General features: G+C 43.8%; 1 protein-coding gene and 1 pseudogene across 2 annotated transcripts in view; both read left to right on the forward strand.

Annotated features, from left to right (window-relative positions):
- Nucleotides 1–23986, forward strand: part of UGGT1 (UDP-glucose glycoprotein glucosyltransferase 1) — a 174115-nt gene that overhangs the window by 19254 nt on the left and 130875 nt on the right. Inside the window, exons 4-7 of the mRNA XM_081096304.1 lie at nt 9112–9224; nt 11446–11620; nt 12698–12794; nt 14003–14081. Coding sequence (XP_080952430.1) covers nt 9112–9224; nt 11446–11620; nt 12698–12794; nt 14003–14081 — 464 coding nt within the window. The remainder of the gene's footprint in view (nt 1–9111; nt 9225–11445; nt 11621–12697; nt 12795–14002; nt 14082–23986) is intronic.
- Nucleotides 4956–5465, forward strand: LOC308522744 (protein tyrosine phosphatase type IVA 1-like; annotated as a pseudogene). The gene has a single exon. The product of its transcript is annotated as a protein tyrosine phosphatase type IVA 1-like (transcript).

Below are 23986 nucleotides of genomic sequence, written 5' to 3' on the forward strand. Positions count from 1 at the left end.
TCCAAGGCAAAATTCATGTTGGAGGGAAATATAAACTGTACGAAAATTGGGTCTGGCTCCTTCGGGGACATTTATCTGGTTATCGACATCACCAATGGTGAGGAAGTGGCATCCCTGTGCTGCAGGAGAGCAAACTCTATAAGATTCTTCAAGGTGTGGTTGGCATGCCCTACATAAGGAGGTACGGTCAGTAAAAAGACTTCAGTGTGCTACTCATGGATTGTGCTGGGCCCAGCCTGGAAGACATGGATCGTATGGGCCCAGCCTGGACACCTCCTCAGTGTCTGTTCAAGGAGGTCCGTAATGAAAACTGTACTGATGTTAGTTGACCCGATGATCAGTAGAATTGAATATGTGCACATAAAGAATGTTATATACAGAGACATTATATCAGATAACTTCCTAATGGTTATTGGACATCACTGTAATAAATTATTCCTTATTCATTTCGGTTTGGCCATAAGTACAGAGTCAACAGGATGAGGCAACACATACCATGGATCGTTTTGGCAACACGATTTTTATACCATGGATAAAAATCTTACTGGCACTGCTGATACGCTAGCATCAATGCACATCTTTGTATTGAACAGAGGTGCTGAGATGACATGGAATCAATAGGATCTGTTTTGATGTATTTTAATGGAATCAGTCTGCCATGGCAAGGACTAAAGGCTGCAACAAAGATATTAAAAAGACATGTGAGAAGATTAGTGAAAAGAAGTTTAATGTAAGGGGTTTCCTGCAGAATTTGCCATGCTTAAACTATTGTCGGGGCTGTGTTTGAGGATGCCCTGGATCACGTGTATCTGAGGCAGCCACTTTTAGGACCCTGAGCCACCAATAGGACTGCACGTTTGGACAATGTTAAAGCAGAAAGCAGCACATGAGGCAGCTTCAGGTGGGCAGGATCAGCAGGCCCATCCCCCACAGGTTTCTGAGCATGAATCGATGAACAGAAGCAGCTGTGTTGTGATCGGAGAAGTATTTATTTCTCCCCAAATGTAGAAGTTTTAGTTCTTATGTACACTAGCCAGTGGTTATGAGGAACCATTTACTTGGTGTAAAGAACTTAATTTCAGTATAAACTGAGTCAGGGCAGCACTGGTGATGCTCTGTCCTGGGTTGTAGACACTCTAATTGTGAATCTTAACACAAAGTGAAGCATTTTTTTCAAGTGGAAAAGTTAACTAAATGGTTGCTTCACACAAATTGGTGAAGAAGTTGTGCTTATACCATTTTTTTTGTTGTTAAAATCTTTCACTATACTTTTAGTATACTTTGAACTATACTGCTTTGAGATCTCATTTCAGAAGAACAGCATGAACAACCTTCAGCCATACCTGTTTTGGTTGTAAATGTGCACAATTGTGCGTTCTTAGAGTTTATCCATGCTGGGGGATTTGCAAGTTGTTCACCTAAAACAGTCTTAATGTGGTGGCTTCTTGTTGCAAGCCAGCTGATTTGGTAGCAGCCAAAGATTCTGTGTTTGAGCGTATGAAAGACTGCCTGCTTACCTGTGCTGGACACAACAGCATTCAAAGCAAGGACTCAACAGTTTAGTGACCACTAGATTATCCTTAGGATTCTGCATTAACTCTGTAATGTTATTGGTATCTCTATATATAAAAAGGCAGCTACCTAACAGCTGGTCACTATGACGTCCACTGTGGCCAGCAAACTGGCCCGATCAGGGGGTGGGGCCGACGGCCAACCTTGAGACCCCTCCCCACTGCTGGCCTGCCTCTGATCCCACTCTCCCACACCGATCAAGAGCGGGACCTCCTGGCCCAACTTTCTCCCCCCACCCACCTGCCAGCCGCGCTCCTGATCAGCCTGCCCCACCACAATAGGTTCACAGCCCCTTCCCCCGGCCAGCCCCACCCCTGACCGCCCCCCCCATCCCAATAGGGGGCAGAGCCAACTGGCCAACCACCCATGGCCCCTTCCCCAGGCTGCTGGCCCTCTATTGGAACCCCCCACCTACCCCATTTGGGGGTGGGGCCTTCTGGCCCACCACCCACAGCCCCTCTCCATGGCTGGCCCTGCCTCCAGTCGGCCCCTCAACCCCAATTGGGGTTGGGGCCCACTGGCCAATAGCCCGCAGCCCCTTTCCCCAGCCGGCCGGCCCTGATCCGGGGCCCTGATCGGGTCCCAGTCCGGGTGGGCGGGCTGGCCGGCCAACCCCCTGCCATCTCCTGACAGGCCCAGCCCCGATCCACCCGGATTGGGGCCAGGCCAGCTGGACCCCATCCATGCACGAATTTGTGCACTGGGCCTCTGGTTAATAATAAAAAAAGCAGTCCTGGCCTGGTAGCTCAGTTGGTTAGAGTGTTGTCCCTATACGCCAAGGTTTTGGTTCCATCCTGGGTCAGGGCACATACGCGAATTAACCAGTGAATGCATAAATAAGTGGAACAACAAATCAATATTTCTCTCTTTGTCTTTCTCATTTTCTCTCATTCTCTCTGAAATCAATAAATTAAAAGCATGTTTGTCACAGAAATTTAGTTAACATCTTAAAACTGAAAATGTATGTATCTTGTTTAGATAAACTGTAAGCACTTATATTATAGTCATGAATTTTATTTTTATTTTGAAATGGAGCTTATTGATTTACAAGTTCATTAAAAACTAAAAAATGTTTCTGTAAAAATAAAAGAAAGGTGTATTTCTGTTATCTCTCCACCCCTTTTCTTACAGTAGCTTTGTATGGGATTTGACATTGAGGCTTTTCTGCTCATTTTGATGTGAAATTAGTTTTACTTAACTTTTAGAAATGACATGGCTCCCCTTTCTGTTGATTTTATGTAAGTTTTAAAAAATAATGGTGGTTTAAAAAAAATAGTGGCTTGCTTTTTGAAATTTTCTGACTTTGTTCCTCACCTGCGCTTTTACTTGGACTTTCTCTCTCATTGCCTCTATCTCTTTGTCTAACTGAAGTTTTATTTCACCCTCAGCAGTTTTTCCTTAGAATGGGGCCCTAGAAGGGAGTCCTGTTTGTGAGTTTGAGAGTTCTGAGTGGCTTACCTGCCCTAACCTCTTTAAACTTTACCGTGAGCCCTTGGGCTCCCCTGACACTAGATTGAACAAAACCCGTTGGCCTGCCACTTTCCAGTGAAATCTCTTGGCCAGTGTGGGTTTTCTTGTTCTCAGGGTCATCTGAATCTCTTGTTTACCTCTGTGTCCTTTTCCATGGCCCCCTGATAAGTTGAATCTTGTTTGGGTTTTGTATCATGGGGATTTCTTTCCATCTAGTTTTTTCATAAACGTGTCCATTGGTTTTTGCTTTTTGTTATCTAGTTGCTTTGTTTTTGTGGGGAACTTGGGAAAATTGAAAAATTATGCTGTCAGTTGCCATTTGTGCAGAATTTTATTACTTTTTTAAAAATATGTATTTTTATTGATTTCAGAGAGGAAGGGAGAGGGGAGAGAGAAATAGAAATAGCAATGATGAGACAGAATCATTTATCGGCGGCTTCCTGCATATCCCCTACTGGGGACCGACTTGGGCATGTGCCTGTGACTAGGATCGAACCCAGGATCCTTCAATCCACAGACTGATAATCTATCCACTGAGCCAAACTGGCTAGGGCCAGAATTTTATTACTTTTTAATGATAATGGTAGTATGTTATTTTAAAAAACTCTTATTGCGCCATACTAAAACAGTACAAATGAAATGAAATGTTATTTAGAATTTATGTTGTAATGATTCAGTGATGTGTCCTAGAAAGGTAAATGGAATAGATTGGCCATGAGTTGATAATTATTGAATACTAGTGGCCTGGTGCACGAATTCATGCACATTGAAAGGAAATTATATAGAAGAAGGTGTCTTAATATGTTACATTAGTGGGATCAGTGCGTACGCCAGTGCTTGTCATTTTATCCTGTCCTTTTCTCTTATTATCATACTCACTCTTCTCAGTGTGCCTCTCAGGAAAGTTGTAGATTGACTGGTCTCATTCTGCACTGGCATTAATGCATTTCACTCTAAGCATAATCACCTAGTGTTCAGCCTTTCCCTTGATTATCTTACTTTTATCTTTCCACATCTACAATTTTTTTAAGCTCTGTTTTTCTGGATCTGGGTTATTCCTCTTATTTTGGTGAGGGGCTTCATGTTAATTTGCATATTACACTTAATTAAGACTGCATCCTTATACTTTGGCACTTAAAATAGACATTTGCAAGCTTAGTTTTCTACAAACTACATACTGCCTTCCCTGGATACCTTTTTATATCTTCTGAGATAGATTTTTAAAGTTCTGTTTTGGGGGTAATAACAACAGCTTCCTCATGGGGCGATATTGGGAGGAACTAGAGGAAATTATACAAAGAAAGCAGCTACGGCCTTGGTGTGCGTGTTGGCCCCATGAACTGTGGACCAGCTTGGCTGCATGCTCTCCCCGAGCAGTTCACTGCATGGTAGAGCGTGGTGCGCCCCCAACCCTGCTGTTGCCTCCACCTCCACCTCGGGACCGGCTGTAGGTTAGGCTACAGTCTTTAAGGAGTAGACGTATTCTTCAATTCTGTGGTGTCCTTGGTCACACATTTATGGAGTTTCTGAAGAACAGTGGAGATTATTGCCAGGCACAGCACGAGCTCTGTGCAGACGAGTGGACTGTAGAAATTCATTACTGCTCCACCAAGAAGCCCCCATGTGAGTGGTTAACCTGGACACAGAAGTGTTGAAAGCTGCAGAGCATTTTGTAAGAGTTCTAACCTGGATGGGGTCGCCCTCAGTGCACTTGCTTGCTATCGCCTCAGTATGACTGGGTTGAAGAATTGCTGCTTCATTTCCCATTACTCCCAACGTCACTCGCAGCACTGAGAGTGTCCATTGGAGTACCCCTGAAGTAGACTCAGTTTCTTTGCATCACTTCTGCATTCAATTTTTAAATTCTTTCATCACCCTATTGAGTGTTTTTTAACTAAATTATCATAGCTCGCATGAATCGTCTGCTCCTGTGGAAGTCACATACAAGAACATGAGATTTCTTATTACACACAATCCAACCAATGCGACCTTAAGCAAACTCATAGAGGAACTTAGAAGTATGGTGTTACCACAGTAGTGAGCATGTGTGGAGCGACTTCTGGCACTCCTGTTGGGGGAAAGAAGACTCCGTGTTCTTGAGTGGCCTTCAATGATGGTGCACCACCATCCAGCCAGATTGTTGATGACTGGTTAAATCTTGTAACAATTAAGTTTCATTAAGAGCTGAGTGTTGTATTGCTGCTCATTGTGTTGCAGGCCTTGGAGGAGCTCCGGTGTTTTCTGCCTTAGCATTAGTCGAAGGTGGAGTGAGATAGGAAGAGGCAGTACAGTTCCTAAGACAAAGCGGTGTGGAGCTTGTAGCCGCAAACAACTTCTGTATTTGGAGAAGTTCCGTCCTAAAATGTGTTCGGCTGTGCTTCAAAGACTCTGATGGTCATAGAAACCACTGTTGCATTCAGTAAAATGGGGCCTGATGCCATTGTCTTGGAAGTGGAACTTGAGATGGGACCTAATTTGTCTTACATCTGAGTCAACATGTTGACATGGTGCATAAGTCTAATGAGGCTTTCATAGGAGTGTTGAAAAGCAGTTTTACCAGGCCATGAGCTTGACAGAATTGCAGTGTCTGTGTTTGGGTTCTGATCAACCTATTTTGACACTTAGCAAAAGATTCTTACTGTTCAGCATTTAAAATGTGCTTATCATTTGTACCAATTCACTTTTCCTGAAATTATGCAGTATTGAGTTATGTCTTTAAATCTATTCCCATGCCAGAATCTTATCAATATACTAGAGGCCCAGTGCACGAATTTGTGCACAGGTGTGGCCCTCTGCCTGGCCGGTTGGCTGGCAGGGGGAGGGACCACGGGAGGTTGGCTGGCTGTGGGGAGGGGCCAAAGGAGGTTCTGATCAGTGCCATCGAGGCTGGCTGGCTGGGGGAAGGGGCCATGGGAGGTTGGCCTGCCGCCCCATCGGAGGAGATGGAGCCTTCTGGCCGGGGGGAGGGACTTTGGGAGGTTGGCTGTGGGAGCGCACTGACCATCAGAGGGCAGCTCCTGCATTGAGCTTCTGCCCCCTGGTGGTCAGTGCACCTCATAGCTACCAGTCGACTGGTTGTTCGATCATTCAGTCGCTTAGGCTTTTATATATACAGTTTGATAAAATGGTGGTGTGTATTGATGTTAGTTCAACCATATATTTATACTGTTTGGGAATGTGTGGTTATAGTTCTGTGGGAAAAATAATTTGTCAGTGTTCATCAGCTTGTAAAATTTAGTGCGAGAGCTTAAACATCTAAATGAATGAGAAGCATTTATCATCATTGTTTTTGCTTAAAGTTAACTTTAGAACATGTTAAGACTGAATTGCGTTTCACTTAGTACCTAGTACCATTTGAAGTAAAGTGTGTGTGTGTTTTAACGAATGATTAAAGGAAGTTGTCATTTTAGTAAACTCCTTATAGACACAGTTTGTGAGGGTCATGAAAACTATTTACAGTAGGTCCTTGGGTTACGTCTGATCCGTTCCTACCATGCGACGTAATGTGATTTTTGCCGTAAGTCGGAACCCACCTACATAAGCACCTACGTCACTCACATGGAGCACGTACACAGCAGTAATGAAGTGAAACAGAAAAAAAATTCAAAAGATAAGAATTCCTGACCTTTACTTGTGGTAAATAAATAATGAAAAACATAAAGCACATATGTACATACGTCGAAATGACGGAACTTTTTTTTTTTATAAATAAATGGGAGACGGCAATGTAACCATGAAACAACATACGTCAAGTCCAACGTAACCCGAGGACTGCCTGTATCCATTATAAACTGCTTTTTAGAGATTTAGATAATTTTGAACCATTGTGTACTATTCTGTACTGAGAAGAAACAGTATATATAGTAGGGGAAGTCTTTGATTTTAATTTCAATTCTACCAAGTAATAACTGGTTAGGGTCAACGTCTGAGCTTCAGTTTTCTCATTTATAAATTAACTAGAGGCCCGGTGCACAAAAATTTGTGCACTGGTGGGGGAGGGGGGTGTCCCTCAGCCCGGCCTGTGCCCTCTCACAGTCTGGGACCCCTTGGGAGATAACGAACTGCTGGCTTAGGCCCACTCCCGGGTGGCAGAGGGCAGGCCCAATCCCTAGGTGCAGCCCCTGGTCGGGCTCAGAGCAGGACTGACTGGGGAGTTGGGGTGCCACCCCCTGTCATGCACAGAGCAGGGCAGATCAGGAGGTTGCGATGCCACCCTCAGTCACGCTCAGGGTAGGGCTGATTGGGGGCTTGGGGCATCGCCCCCGTCAAACTCAAGGCAGGGTCGATGGGGAGGTTGCAGAACCACCCCCTGTCACGCACAGAGCAGGGCGGATCAGGGGGTTGTGGTGCCACCCCTGTCACATACAGAGCCGGCCGATCAGGGGGTGGGGTGCTGCCCCCTGTCACACACAGAGCAGGGCCCATCAGGGGGTTTGGGGCTCCGCACCCTGTCACACACAGAGCAGGGCCGATCAGGGGGGTTGGGGCTCTGCACCCTGTCACACACAGAGCAGGGCCCATCAGGGGGGTTGGGGCTCCGCACCCTGTCACACACAGAGCAGGGCCCATCAGGGGGGTTGGGGCTCCGTACCCTGTCACACACAGAGCAGGGCCTATCAGGGGGTTGGGGAGCTCTCCCCTGTCATGCACAGAGCAGGGCCGATCAGGAGGTTGTGATGCCACCCTCAGTCACACTCAGGGTAGGGCCAATTGGGGGGTTGGGACTCCGCCCCCTGTCACACTCAAGGCATCGTCGGTGGGGAGGTTGGAGCGCCGCCCCATCACCCACAGAGCAGGGCCGATCAGGGGGTTGGGGCACTCCCCCCTGTCACACTCAGGACAGGGCCGATGGGGGGGTTGCGGCCCCACCCTGTCACACACAGAGCAGGGCCCATGGGGGGGTTGGAGGACCGTACACTGTCACACACAGAGCAGGGCCGATCAGGATGTTGGGGAGCTCCCCCCTATCAGGCACAGAGCAGGGCTGATCAGGGGGTTGGGGCGCCTTCCCCTGTTACGAACAGAGCAGGGCGGATAGGGAGGTTGTGGCCCCGCCCCCAGTCACACACAGAGCCGCAGGGCGATCAGGCATCACGCTGATCCTGGTGCTGGGAGGCTTATTACCCTTTTACTATATAGGATAGAGGCCTGGTACACAGGTGGGTGCCAGCTGGTTTGCCCTGAAGGGTGTCCTGGATCAGGGTGGGGGTCCCCACTGGGGTGCCTGGCCAGCCTGGGTGAGGGGCTGAGGGCTGTTTGCAGGCTGGCGGGTGACTGACGCTCCCAACCGCTCCTTTTTTTTTTTTTTTCTTCTGGGCCAGCTTTAGCTTTGAGGCTTGGCTCCAGCTCTTAGGCCTCCGCTGCTGAAAACAGGTTTCTGGCCTTTGTTTACCTTCTGTATTTGAAACAATGTTGCGATCCTGCTGGCTGAATCCCGGTGGACTAAAGTAGGTTTCTGGGGTTTGGTTTAGCTTCTATATTTGTAACATAGTTGCTTAGAGTTGCAGCTCAGAGGCCGGCAGCGGCAGGCGGGGAACGTTGGAGTCCTCCGTCACTGAAGCAAGCAAGCCTCATGTTAGTTTCAAGCTGCCTGGCTGCCGGCCGCCATCTTGGCTGGCAGTTAATTTGCATATTGCCCTGATTAGCCAGTGGGAAGGGTAGCGGTCGTACGCTAGTTACCATGTTTCTCTTTTATTAGATAGGATTATATAACTTTATAGGTTTTTAATTAATTTAAACGTAAGTATTTGGAACAAGAGGGCTTGATAAATGTTAAGTTTCTTTCAGTAACCTGAAATATGCATACATAGCTCATGCTAATCTAAAAGGTCCTTGTCTGTTTCTTTTTTTAAATTACAGTTACATCCAAGTAAAAGACTCAAATTTGAGTGAAAAAAAAAGAAAGCAGCTACATGTAAAGCTCTTCGTGTCACATAACGGGTGTTCAATAGATGATAATTTTTGCCTTTACTGATGTTTTGTTATTTTATTATCTATTTAGATTATGCATGTCTTTAGCTTGTCTTTGGTTAGAAGTTATTTTTAAAAAGACTTGTCTTAAAATGACAGATAGCGGCAGATGAGCCTCCACCGGAAGGATGTAGTTCATTTTTCTCAGTGCACGGAAGGAAGGCCTGTGATGTCGATGCCCTTGAGACTCTTCTGCTGACAGCACCTGAAAGGTAGCTTGTGTGTTTCTCTCTGTAAATGTCATGCGTTTGTTGTGCTCCTTTTTCGTAAACATCAAGATGACTTCTAGTTTTTCATGAGCTTTGTAGTCTCGAGTATGGAATGTGGAACCAGGCTGATTAGATTTGGCTTCCAGCTCTGTGGCTTAAAATATTTTGTGAATGCAGGCAGATTACTTAACCTTTCTTTCTCATCTCATTTTAAAATGGAAATAATAAGAGTACTTGCCGTAAACTGGTTTGGCTCAGTGGATAGAGCGTCGGCCTGCAGACTGAAAGGTCCCAGGTTTGATTCTGGTCAAGGGCATGTACATTGGTTGCGGGCACATCCCCAGTAGGAGTTGTGTAGGAGACAGCTGATCGATGTTTCTCTCTCATCGATGTTTCTAACTCTCTATCCCTCTCCCCTCCTCTCTGTAAAAAATCAATAAATATATTTAAAAAGGAAAAAGAGTACTTAATATTACTATTATTTAGTAGTGACTGTATCTGAGCAATTACGTGTGCTTTGTCATCAGCTCAGTGAGGAATGCTCTGTGCACTAGAGCCAGAGCCTGAAATAACTATAGTCATGATAATGAACTCTCAGGGTAGGATTAGTTTCAGACAAAGAAAACTATTTAATTTGAATATTAAATTGGTATTCAGTGGGCTAGCTTCTGCTTAAAGGTTGATTTCCTGTGGTGGACAAACGTAATAATACCTCTTCTATTGGGCTAGGGCGGTGGTCGGCAAACTCATTAGTCAACAGAGCCAAATATCAACAGTACAACGATTGAAATTTCTTTTGAGAGCCAAATTTTTTAAACATAAACTATATAGGTAGGTACATTGTTATTAACTTAATTAGGGTACTCCTAAGGCTTAGGAAGAGCCACACTCAAGGGACCAAAGAGCCGCATGTGGCTCGCGAGCCGCAGTTTGCTGACCACGGGGCTAGGGCAGTAGGTGTGCACCCTTCCACTGGCCTGATGAACTGGATAGCAATGTCCATTTTTTGTGGTGTTGCTCTGCTGGATCAGAAGTGCTGAGGGTGTTGTCAGTGGGGGTAGTTCTTTCCTGAGGTTATCTGCCCAGCACTTGCTCTCTGTCCAGCAGATGACATGAGTGCTTCTCACTCAGGTGACAACTAAAACCCAGCGGGCCAAGGTGGCTGTGTGGGAAAGTGGTGCTCCTTTGGGGAAAACAAAACAGATTAACTTTTTTTTAATTTGTTATAACAATAATGCATACTTTGTAAGGAAAAGAGTGACAGTGTATCCTCTTTTGAGAGGTGGTAACTATTTTTAATGGTTTGGCTTGTATCCTTTTAGACTTTTTTCTGTGGTTATGCATTTGTACAGGAGGTAGGTTTGTTTTTACTGGAGTCATCTTTCTTTAGTACACGTAAGTCTATCTCATTGAGAGAAATTGGTAGGTCATAAAGTCTATGCAGTAATTTCTATTGGTGTCCTGATGTTATTTTTAAAGAAGTGTTTTTGGAGGGTAAGTTTTAAAATTTAAGGAAAACATAAGTTAGGAAGATCATAGTGAAGATGAAGGAGATGCTCTAATTGGCAAGTTATATGCTTGAAGCATTCCTCTGCTTTTTTGCTTTATTTGTACTTATGTTTTCAGATAAAAGGATAATTATATTCTATTTATGGTAGAGTCATTTATTTATTATTTTAAAAATATATTTTATTGATTTTTTTTTTTTTTTTACAGAGAGGAAGGGAGAGGGATAGAGAGTTAGAAACATCGATAAGAGAGAAACATCTATCAGCTGCCTCCTGCACACCCCCTACTGGGGATGTGCCCACAACCAAGGTACATGCCCTTGACCGGAATCGAACTTGGGTCCCTTGAGTCCGCAGGCTGATGCTCTCTCCACTGAGCCAAACCGGTCAGGTCTAGAGTCATTTATTAAAGTTTTAGTACTATGAGATCTAGATATATATATCTTATGGCTTTCCCCCCTTTTCTAGGAATTGGTAACAATTACTAATCAAAGTCTGCATTTTATAGCTAATATTTTATGTAATGTACTATTATTATTTTTAATGATGATGAAGTAAGACTCATACCTGATAGTATTCTTCCTGAAAACTATTTAACATTTTGATACTTTTATATTAAGATGCTCACAATCTTTACTTAAATTATTGTTGCAGCTATATTTTCTTTCAAAACTTTTTAAAGTTTATAATTTTAAGCTTTTGCTATTTATTTTCAGACCCAAGCCCTTATTGTTCAAAGGTGATCACAGATACCCCTCATCCAGTCCTGAGAGTCCAGTGGTGATTTTCTATTCTGAGATTGGTTATGAGGCGTTTTATAATTTCCACCGCCAACTTGTATCAAAAAGCAATGCAGGCAAAATCAATTACATATTCAGACATTATGTATCTGTAAGTATTGACTTACTTTACAACTCTTTTAAATATTAATTTGCCCCGCATGATTTTATCACATAAGCTAATAATTTTTCCGTTTATAAAATTTTACTTTTTTGAAAAGTTAAGTACTTTCATAAAATGCTTTTTGCACATAGGAGATACTTTGCTTACTTTTCTAAAGTTTAAAACAGTTATGCTTAAAAATAGCGTAATAAAGTTCATATTCTATTTCAAAATGAACCACATAAATTATATTTAATTTGGCCCAGATTTAATATGCTTGCATACTATGGAACTAATTCTTTAATTAATTTCCTTTCTAAACTTCTTTTTTTAAAAATCTTTTCATAAGATGGAAAAGGAAGGATTTCTGGAGGTAAAAACCAGGCAGAATTGATTGAAAATGAAGGTTTTGAATCCTTGTATAGCATTTAGCTTTAAATTATTTATGTGTACAGATTGTTAGCCTTAAAGTTTCTATGTTCTAATAAACTCAATAAATATTGAGTAAAAAATTTTGACTGAAAATTTGTATGAGCAGAAACATTCAAATTAATATTTAATTTTTGACAACTGCACTCCTTCCCTCTGCCCCCATACTCTGTTGTTGGTCTTAAAGATTAAAATGTCTAAAGGCCCATCCTTATTCAGGGTGGTGGTAAGCCTGTGACATTGGGTCAGCCCAAACCCTGAGTGAAGACATTTGAATTCCATCAATGTAAACGTGCCTCCATGTACACATGGCCCCAACACTGCACTGCTGGGCGGAAGTCTCCCTCACTGTTCCCAGCCCTGCTGCACAGGTTGTGAAACTCCTCCTCTTTCTCCATTTCTTCACATGGTTTGGTTCCTTTTCCTTGCCTTTTCAACTGTTCCCTTCCCTGGTTTGGCTTCCTCCTTGGAATCCCCATTTTCATACATGTGGCAGGATATGAACCTAAAGGAGGCTAGGATTTCCTTTGCAGTTCAAGTGTATTCTGAGTGCATAACCCGAGGTGTTAGCTACACGGCATTGACACAGTCACGTTCTGTACATTGTGACATGTGAAGAGCTCAGTGGTGATGGTGGAATTCTTGCTCTACTTGCAGCGCCCCAGGAGAGAGCCTGTGTATCTCTCTGGCTACGGCGTGGAGCTGGCCATTAAGAGCACCGAGTACAAGGCCAAGGATGATACCCAGGTGAAAGGTGAATTTGTAAATTAGACCAATGTGTTTTCTTTTTTAAAAATAATGAGTTAAAGGAGAACCTTTTTCCTAATGATAAAGAATAGATTTAGGAATATGATGAACCTGAGTCTTCTGTCCCATGTGAGTTGGGTGACATTAAGCAAATTCCTATGTCCTAATTTTTTCCTGTGTACAGATAATGATATATGCTTCTTAAAGTATTTGTGTGGAGAAAATAAGATGTATAAGTAAGAAATTAACACAGTTTTTTGCACAAAAATATTCAATAAGTAGTAGCTATTGTTATTGATGATACGCAGTTCACAAATAGCCATTAATTTGTGGCCCAATGTGAAATCTTAAATTCTCCTATAATTAACAAACGTTTTAATGGTTTATATTATTTTCGGTACTTGGAACAGTTTACTATGGATACTTCTTGTCATACTCTAGAGTTTTTCATTTATTATTTCAACCACAAGTTTTATTTTTATTTTTTCAAATATGTTTCTATTTATTTCAGAGAGGAAGAGAGAAGGAGAGTTGGAAACATCAATGATGAGAGAATCATTGCTTGGCTGCCTCCTGTATGCCCCCTACTGTGGATTGAGCCCACAACCTGGGCGTTTGTCCTGACCAGGATTCGAACTGTGACCTCCTGGTTTATAGGTCAATGCTCAGCCATACTGGCTGGACTCAACCACAAGTTTTATGTACAGTCTCCTTTATTTCTTTTGTTTTAACCTTTAAATTTTTTTTTAAATGTTTAGTTATTAAGTTGTTTGTGGTTCTCTTTCTTTTGAGCTCATTTTAAAGTTAAAAAGGATTGGCTTGGCACATGGAAGATAGCCTAGTAACTCATCATTCTGTTCTCAATAATCTATTTAGGGTTAAGTTGCTGGTTGCATATTCTTTAGAATTTTGATATTGAAAATTCCATTGTTTGTAATTTTAAAGGTATTAATTTAGAAAATTTTAATATGTAATTTTCCAAATTTTAAGGAAAAAAATATATTCGTACTTTATCCAGGAGCATAGGCCATATTAAAAACAAATTAATTTTCTCTGTTTGTTTGTTACCATTGCAAAATTAGGTATGAACATTTTAAATGGTATCATAATATTGGGTGTTCTGATTTTTTTTTTTATATTACTCAGATGTATGAGGTTATAGTATTTTTATTTCTAATCTGAGTGATTAGACATGACTTTGCTGTGCCTTTACAGGAACTGAAGTAAACACCACAGTGATTGGTGAAAATGATCCTATTGATGAAGTTCAAGGATTTCTCTTTGGAAAATTAAGGTATGTATATTCTTTTGGGAAATGGTCTTACTCTATTTAAACCTCCAGGCTTCCTCACACTTTACACCATCTTCCATATTGCTGTCTGAGTTACAGAACTCCCAACAGTATTTTATGTGTGTCATCTCATAGGAAGAGATGACCACTTAATTATAGGACAGTTTATGATCTCTAGTCATTCTGAGCACGTATGACTTACATTGAGTTCCTTTTCTGGGCTTTGTGATCGATGGCATAAAATTGCATGTCATTTTTTTATTCACATAGTAGGAGAAATATAATTGTTTCAGTCAATATTTTCCCAAGAAATTAAAATGTATTTTAAGTTAGCGAGGTAATAGCTATTTACTCATGCTAAACGTAGTCTGCAAAAAATGCAAAAGAGGTGTAGCAGGATGTGTAGTAGATTTTATACATGTTCAGTCAAAATATATTAGTATTTGCTCTATGTGAAAGAGAATAGAATATGGTTTTCTTTTGAAGAAAATTTCATAGTCATCCTATGAAGTATCAAAGGATTTTATAGCTGAAAACAGTCTTCTTAGCTCTTTTTTTTATTCATTTTACTAGAGGCCCGGTGCACAAAAATTTGTGCACTGGGGGGGCGGGGGGGAGGGGGGTCCTTCAGCCCGGCCTGTGCCCTCTCGCAGTCTGGGACCCCTCCGGAGATAACGCCCTGCTGGCTTAGGCCTGCTCCCAGGTGGCAGAGGGCAGGCCCAATCCCTAGGTGCAGCCCCTGGTTGGGCTCAGAGCAGGGCCGATTGAGGAGTTGGGGCACCTTCCCCTGTCATGCACAGAGCAGGGCAGATTGGGAGGTTGTGATTCCATCCTCAGTCACACTCAGGGTAGGGCCGATTGGGGGGTTGTGGCACCGTCCCTGTCACACTCAAGGCAGGGTCGATGGGGAGGTTGCGGCGCCACCCCCTATAACGCACAGAGCAGGGCCAATCGGGGTTGGAGCGCTGTCACCTGTCACGCACCGAGCAGGGCCCATCAGGGAGGTTGGGGCTCCGTACCCTGTCATGCACAGAGCAGGGTCAATCAGGGGGTTGGGGAGCTCCCCCCTGTCATGCAAGAGCAGGGCCGATCAGGGGGTTGAGGAGCTCTCCCCTGTCACTCACAGAGTAGGGCCGATAGGGGAGTTGGGGCACTGCCCCCGTCACACTCAGGGCAGGGCGGATCAGGGGGTTGAGGCGCCGCCCTCTATCACCCACAGAGCAGGGCCAATCAGGGGGTTGGGGCGCTGCCACTGTCACACTCAGGGCAGGGCCGATGGGGAGGTTATGGCTCTACCCCATCACACACAGAGCAGGGCCCGTGGGGGTGGGGGGGTTGGGGCGCTGCCCTCTATCACCCACAGAGCAGGGCTGATCAGGGGGTTGGGGCGCTGACACTCTCACACTCAGGGCAGGGCTGATGGGGAGGTTATGGCTCTACCCCGTCACACACAGTGCAGGGCCCGTGGGGGGGTTTGGTTGGGGCGCCGCACCCTGTCACACACAGAGCCGCAGGGCGATCAGGGGGTTGAGGCGCCGCACCCTGTCACATACAGAGCCGCAGGGCGATCAGGGGGTTGGGGAGCTCGCCCCTATCAGGCACAGAGTAGGGCTGATCAGGGGGTTGGGGTGCCTTCCCCTGTCACGAACAGAGCAGGGCGGATAGGGAGGTTGTGGCCCCGCCCCCTGTCACACACAGAGCCGCAGGGCGATCATGGAGTTTGGGCACTGCCCCCTGTCACGCTGATCCCGGTGCTGGGAGGCCTCATGGCTCCGCTGATCCCGGTGCTGGGAGGCATATTATCCTTTTACTATATAGGATAGAGGCCTCGTGCATGGGTGGGGCTGGCTGGTTTGCCCTGAAGGGTGTCCTGGATCAGGGTGGGGGTCCCCACTGGGGTGCCTGGCCAGCCTGGGTGAGGGGATGATGGCTGTTTGCAGCTGGTCACACACCCTGCAGGGTTGGGGTCCCCACTGGGGTGCCTGGCCAGTCTGGGTGAGGGGCTGACGGCTGTTTTGAGGCTGGCGGGTGACTGAAGCTCCCAACTGCTCCTTTTTTTCTTTTTTTTTCTTTATCTGGGCCAGCTTTAGCTCTGGCTCCAGCTCTGAGGCCTCTGCTGCTGAAAGCAGGTATCTGGTTTGTTTGGGTTCTATAATCGAAACAATGTATAGCTCCAGCTCTGAGATCCTGGCTGGCTGAAAGCAGGTTTCTGGGGTTTGGTTTAGCTTCTATATTTGTAGCAATGTTTCTTAAACTGCAAGCTCAGAGGCCGGCAAGGCAGGCGGGGAACGTTGGAGTCCTCCGTCACTGAAGCAAGCAAGCCTCATGTTCGCTTCCAGCTGCCTGGCTGCTGGCCGCCATCTTGGCTTGCAGTTAATTTGCATATCACCCTGATCAGCCAATGGGAAGGGTAGCGGTCGTACGCTAATTACCATGTTTCTCTTTTATTAGATAGGATTATTTTTTTTTTGCTGATAAATTGTTAAAGAAATAATTCTTCATTGTTGAAAGTCTTACATATGTCCCCCTTTCACCTGCATCAACTCCCTCCAGCTCGCCCCACCCCCTGCCCCAGGCCCTCACCATCTCACTGTCTGCAGCCATGGATTATGCATATGTCCATACAAGGTCTTTGGTGGTTTACCCCTCACCAACCTACCCTCCCCCGCCTTCCCTCCAAGATTCCACACTGTGTTCCATGCTTCCATGTCCCTGGATCCACTCCATTCATCAGTTTATTTTGTTACTTAGATTCCACATATAAGTGAGATCATGTGATACTTGTCTTTCTCAGACTGACTTATTTCACTTAGCATGATACTCTCTAGGGTTGCTCCGTGCTGTCTCGAAGGGTAAGAGATTCTTCTTTTTTACCATAGTACTCCATAGTGTAAATGTACCACAGCTTTTTTATCCACGCATATACTGATGGGCACTTGGGCTGTTTCCAGATCTTAGCTATTATAAATTGTGCTGCTATGAACATAGAAATGTATACATTCTTTATAATTGTTATTTTGGGTTTCTTAGGTTATATTCCTGGAAGTGGGATCACTGGGTCAAATGGCAGTTCTATTTTTAATATTTTGATGAAACTTGGTACTATTTTCCATAATGGCTGCACCAGTCTGCATTCCCATCTGCAGTGTACTAGGGTTCCCTCTTCTCCACATCTTCACCAGCTCTTGTCATTTGTTGATTTGTTGATGGTAGCCATTCTGACAGGTGTGAGGTGATACCTCAATGTCATTTTGATTTGCATCTCTCTCAGATGATCAGTGACTTTGAACTTTTTATTTTTTAATATATTTTATTGATTTTTTACAGAGAGGAAGGGAGAGGGATAGAGAGCCAGAAACATCAATGAGAGAGAAACATTGATCAGCTGCCTTCTGCACGCCCCCCACTGGGATGTGCCCGCAACCAAGGTACATGCCCTTGACCGGAATCTAACCCGGGACCCCTGAGTCTGCAGGCCGACGCTCTATCCACTGAGCCAAACCGGTTCTGGCTGAACATTTTTTTATCTGTCTCTTGGCCATCTGTATGTCCTTTTTGAAGAAATGTCAATTTACGTCCTTTGCCCATTTTTAAATTGGATTGTCTGTCTTCTTTTTGTTAAGTTATATGAGTTGCTTATATAGTTTGGATATTAACCCTTTATCAGATGTATCATTGCCAAATATGTTCTCCCATGCAGTGGGCTCCCTTTTCGATTTGTTGATAATTTCGCTGTAAAGAAGCTGTTTATGTCACATTTGTTTATTTTCTACTTAGTTTTCTTTGTCCTCGTAGATGTATCCATAAACATATTGCTATGACAGCTGTCTGAGATTTTGCTGCCTAAGGTTTTTTCTAGGATTTTTATGGTTTCCCAACTTGCATTTAGGTCTTTTATCCATTTTGAGTTTATTCTTGTGTATGGTGTAAGTTGGTGGTCTAGTTTCATTTTATTGCATATATCTATCCAATTTTCCCAACACCATTTATTGAAGAGACTGCCTCGACTCCATCATATGTTCTTGCCTCCTTTGTCAAATATTAATTGAGCATAATTGCCTGGATTGATTTCTGGGGTCTCTGCTATGCTCCATTGATCTATATGCATGTTCTTATGCAGTACCATGCTGTTTTGATTACAGTGGCTCTAGTATATCTTGTAAGCTGATATTGAAAATCTCTCCTACTTCGTTCTTCTTTCTCAAGATTGCTGCAGCTATTCAGGTTCTTTTTTTGTTTCCTATAAATTACTGGAGTATTTGTTTCAGATCTGTGAAATATGCTGTTGGTATTTTATTTTTTTTAATTTTAAAAAAATATATATTTTATTGATTTTAGAGAGGAAGGTAGAAAGAAAGAGAGACAGAAACATCAATGATGAGAGAGAATCATTGATTGGCTGCCTCCCGTACACCCCACACTGGGGTTGGAGCCCACAACCTGTGCATGTGTCCTCACTGGGAATCGAACTGTAAGCTCCTGGTTCTTAGGTTGATGGTCAATCACTGAGCCACACCAGCCGGATGCTGTTGGTATTTTAATATGGATTGCATTAAATTTGTTGATTGCCTTGGGTAGTATGGACATTTTAATGATGTTGATCCTACCAATCCATGAACACAATATATTCTTTCACTTGTTCATATCTTCTTCTGTCTCTTTTTTCAACATCCTGTAGTTTTCTAAATAAAAGTCTTACCTCCTTGGTTAAGTTTGTTTCAAAGTATCTTAATTTTTTTTGTTGCAATGGTAAATGGGTTTTTTGTTTAGTTTATTTTTCTGAGAATTCATTACTGGCCTCATCGATTTTTGGGTGTTGATTTTGTAGCCTGCTACATTGCCAAATTCATTTATTAAGTCTAGTAGTTTTTTGTTGGAGTCTTTAGGGCTTGCTATGTACAATATCATGTCATCTGCGAATAATGAGAGTTTTATTTCCTCATTTCCAATTTGGATGCCTTTTATTTCTTCTTGTCCGATTGTTGTGGCTGGGACTTCCAATGCTATCTACAATAATAAAAGCATAATATGCAAATCGACTGAAAAGCGGAACGACTGTGTGGACAACCTTCCGAACTAAGCTGGGGCTGTGAGGGCCAAGGCAGCCAGGGCTGCGAGGGCTGAGCCAGCTTGGGCTGCTCTTGCACAAATTTCGTGCATCGGGCCTTTAGTGTTGAATAAGAGTGGTGAAAACCGACATCCTTGTCTTGTTCCTGTTCTTAGGGGAAATTTTTTTTTTTAATTAAATCTTTATTGTTCAGATTATTACATTTGTTCCTCTTTCCACCCCTCCCCCCATAATTCCCCTCCTCCCAGTTCCCGCCCCACCTTCCGCCCTCACTCCCCTCCCACTGTCCTCATCCATAGGTACACGATTTTTGTCCAGTCTCTTCCCCCATCTCCCACACCCCTTTCCCTGCCAAGAATAGTCCGTCCATTACCTTTCTATGTCCCTGATTCTATTATAATCACCAGTTCATTCTGTTCATCAGATTATTTATTCACTTGATTCTTAGATTCACTTGTTGATAGATGCATATTTGTTGTTCATAATTTGTATCTTTACCTTTTTCTTCCTCTTCCTCTTCTTAAAGGATACCTTTTAGCAGTTCATATAATCCTGGTTTGGTGGTGATAAACTCCTTTAGCTTTTCCTTATCTGTGAAGCTCTTTATCTGACCTTCAATTCTGAATGATAGCTTTGCTGGATAAAGTAATCTTGGTTGTAGGTTCTTGGTATTCATCACTTTGAATATTTCTTGCCACTCCCTTCTGGCCTGCAAAGTTTCTGTTGAGAAATCAGCTGACAGCCGTATGGGTATTCCCTTGTAGGTAACTGAGTTTCTTTCTCTTGCTGTTTTTAAGATTCTCTCTTTATCTTTTGCTCTTGGCATTTTAATTATGATGTGTCTTGGTGTGGTCCTCTTTGGATTCCTTTTGTTTGGGGTTCTCCGCGCTTCTTGGACCTGTAAGTCCATTTCTTTCACCAGGTGGGGGAAGTTTTCTGTCATTATTTCTTCAAATAGGTTTTCAATATCTTGCTCTCTCTCATCTTCTGGCACCCCTATAATTCTGATGTTGGTACGCTTGAAGCTGTCCCAGAGGCTCCTTACACTATCCTCGCATTTTTGGATTCTTTTTTCATTTTGCTTTTCCGGTTGGGTGTTTTTTGCTACCTCGCATTTCAAATCATTGACTTGATTCTTGCGCTCCTCTGGTCTGCTGTTGGGAGTCTGTATAATATTCGTTATTTCAGTCCGTGTATGCTTAATTTCTAGTTGGTTCCCCAATATAACATCGAGGGTCTCATTAGTTTTCTTGTAGATCTCGTTAAGTTTATCGGCGGCTTCTAAACAGTTCTTGAGAGACCTTAAAAGTGTGGTTCTGAACTCTGTATCCTCCATGGACAATTTTGTCCTGTTTCTTTGTCTCCACATTTTGTTATGCTTCCTTGGTGCACCCCCTAGTGGTCTTTGTGCGCAGTCTTATAGTTAAACCTTGATTGTTGTAGCTAATATCAGGGAGGGTTTGACCTCCAGGCCAAGTGGCTATGAGAATCAGCAGTGTCTGCAGTGAGAGAACTTCTGTCCTCTAGGGAGGTGCTAATCTAGCCTTTGCCTGAGGCTATCCGGCAAATGCCTCTGTGCAGGGATTGGGCGGGGCGGGTCGCACAGGATCAACAGGGTGGGCCGGAGAGAGCAGTTATGGCGGCTCTCAGTCCTGTCCCCAGGGGCTCTGCCTCTCTGAGTCCCAGCACCCACTGCAAACCTCGGAGAGAAAGCTGCACTCGCTCTGATTGAAGCCAGACAATCCCGCTTCTCCCGTTTGTGTCTGGGTCCCTAAAGACTCGCCTGTATCTGGAGCTCAGAGTCTGCGACTCCCTTCCGATTGAAAACGCCAACCGCGCTCTCTGCCGCCAGCCCGCTCCGCGCACTCCGCACCTCAGAATTTGACTTCAACACTGCGCCTCCTCTGAGTGTCCATATGCGTTTCTCTTTCCTCTTAGTTGTAGGACTTCCACTCAGCCAGCGTTCCTGTGGTTCTGGGTGATGTCCGTTCTGTTTTTTTAGTTTCACTTTTGAAGTAGTTGTTCAAGGCAGCAAACTCCGGCGTTAACCTATGCCGCCATTTTGGTTCCCCTGTTCTTAGGGGAAATGTTTTAGTTTTTGCCCATTGAGTATGATGTTGGCTGTAGGTTTGTCATATATGGCCTTTATCATTTTGAGATATGCTCCCTGTATTCCGATTTTGCTGAGAGTTTTAATAAAACATGGGTGCTGGATTTTGTCGAATGCTTTTTCTGTGTTGATATGATCGTGTTGTTTTATTATTATTTTTAAAAAATATATTTTATTGATTTTTTACAGAGAGGAGGGAGAAGGATAGAGAGTTAGAAACATCAATGAGAGAGAAACATCGATCAGCTACCTCCTGCACACCCCCTACTGGGGATGTGCCTGCAACCAAGGTATATGCCGTTGGCCAGAATCGAACCTGGGACCCTTCAGTACGCAGGCCGATGCTCTATCCACTGAGCCAAAACGGTTAGGGCTGATCGTGTTACTTTTGTGTTTTAATTTGTTTATGTGTTGTATCACCTTTATTGATTTGCTAATATTGTACTAGCCTTGTATCCCAGGAATAAATCCCACTTGGTCATGGGTGTAATCTTTTTAATATATTGCTGGATGCGATTTGCTAATATTCTGTTGAGGATTTTAGCATCTGTGTTCATCAGGGATACTGGCCTGTAAATCTATCTACCTACCTTCATTCCTCCCTCCCTCCCTCCCTCCCTCCCTTCCTTCCTTCCTCCCTTCCTTCCCTCCCTTCCTCCCTTGCCTCCCTCCCACCCTCCCTCCCTCCCTCCCTACCCCCCCCCCCCCCCTATTGATTTTAGAGAGGGAAGGAAAGGGAGACAGAGATAGAAACATCAGTGATGAGGGAGAATCATTGACCAGCTGTCTGCTGCATGCCCCCTACTGGGGATTGAGCCAGCAACCCAGGCATGTATTATGGACCGGAATCCAACCTAGGACCCTTCAGTCTGCAGGCCAACGCTCCATTGACTCAGCCAAACCTGCTAGGGCGCTCAATTATTTTTTTTTTGTTTTTTTTATGAAATCTTTATTGTTCAGGTTATTACACTTGTTCCTCTTTTTTCCCCCCATAGCTCCCTTCCACCCAGATCCCACCCCCCCTTTGCACTTCCCCCCCCTCACTGTCCTCATCCATAGGTGCACGATTTTTGTCCAGTCTCTTCCGCACACCCCACACTCCTTTTCCCCCTGAGAATAGTCAGCCCATGCCCTTTCTATGCCCCTGATTCTATTATATTCACCAGTTTATTCTGTTCATCAGATCATTTATTCACTTGATTTTTAGATTTACTTGTTGATAGATGGGTATTTGTTATTCATAATTTGTTTCTTGACATTTTTCTTCTTCTTCCTCTTCTTAGGGGTACCTTTCAGTATTTCATATAATACTGGTTTGGTGGTGATGAACTCCTTTAGCTTTTCCTTATCTGTGAAGCTCTTTATCTGACCTTCAATTCTGAATGATAGCTTTGCTGGGTAGACTAATCTTGGTTGTAGGTTCTTGGTATTCATCACTTTGAATATTTCTTGCCACTCCCTTCTGGCCTGCAAAGTTTCTGTTGAGAAATCAGCTGATAGTCGTATGGGTACTCCCTTGTAGGTAACTGGCTGTTTTTCTCTTGCTGCTATTAAGATTCTCTCTTTATCTTTTGCTCTTGGCATTTTAATTATGATGTGTCTTGGTGTGGTCCTCTTTGGATTCCTTTTGTTTGGGGTTCTCTGTGCTTCCTGGACTTGTTAGTCTATTTCTTTCACCAGGTAGGGGAAGTTTTCTGTCACTATTTCTTCAAATAGGTTTTCAATATCTTGCTCTCTCTATTCTTCTGGCACCTCTATAATTCGGATGTTGGTATGCTTGAAGTTGTCCCATAGGCTCCTTACACTATCTTCATATTTTTCGATTCTTTTTTCTTTTTGCTTTTCAGGTTGGGTCTTTTTTGCTTCTTTGTATTTCAAATCTCTTACTTGATTCTTGTGATCCTCTCGTCTGCTGTTGGGGGTCTGTATAATATTCTTTATTTCAGTCAGTGTATGCTTAATTTCTAGCTGGTCCTTTTTCATATCCTCGAGGGTCTCACTAGATTTCTTGAGGGTCTCACTAAATTTATCGGCGGTCTCACTAGACTTATTGAGGGTCTTACTAAATTTATCGGCGGTTTCTAGAAAATTCTTGAAAAACCTTAAAAGTGTGGTTTTCAACTCTATATCCAGTAGTTTGCTTTCCTCCATTTCTGTCATTTGTGAGCTGTTTCTTTGTCTCCGCATTTTTATGCTTCCCTGTGTTGATAGAGTGGCTTTCTGTGCTAGGTGTCCTATAGGGCCAAGTGGCTCAGCCTTCCCAATTACCTGAGGTGGACACTCTTGGTGAACCCCTTTGTGGGCTGTGTGCACAGTCTTGTTGTAGTTAAGCCTTGATTGTTGTAGGTATCACTGGGAGGAATTGACCTCCAGGCCAATTGGCTGTGAGAATCAGCTGTGTCTGCAGTGGGAGAACTTCTGTGCTGGAGACACCCCTCTGGGGCAAGACTTGCTTCAGTGGGGCTTTGGTGCTCACTGAGTCTGCCCCATGAGTGTGTCCTTCATGCATCGGAGGAGTTGTAATCTGGATGGTCCCACTCTAACCACTGGATACACTGGCTCTTGGATTTCTAAGGAGGTGCTAATTTAGCCTCTGCCTGAGGCTACCCAGCAGGAGCCTAGCTGTGAAGCAATGCAAGCTGCTGTGGGGCCTTGGGCCTTCTTTTGGAAGTTCTGGGTCTCTGTGACCCAGCTGCAGTTTGTTAGGTAATTTTCAGATGCAAAGGGCTA

This window comes from Myotis nattereri (genome assembly GCF_964212035.1).
Source record: "Myotis nattereri genome assembly, chromosome: 7".
NCBI classification, from domain to species: domain Eukaryota; kingdom Metazoa; phylum Chordata; class Mammalia; order Chiroptera; family Vespertilionidae; genus Myotis; species Myotis nattereri.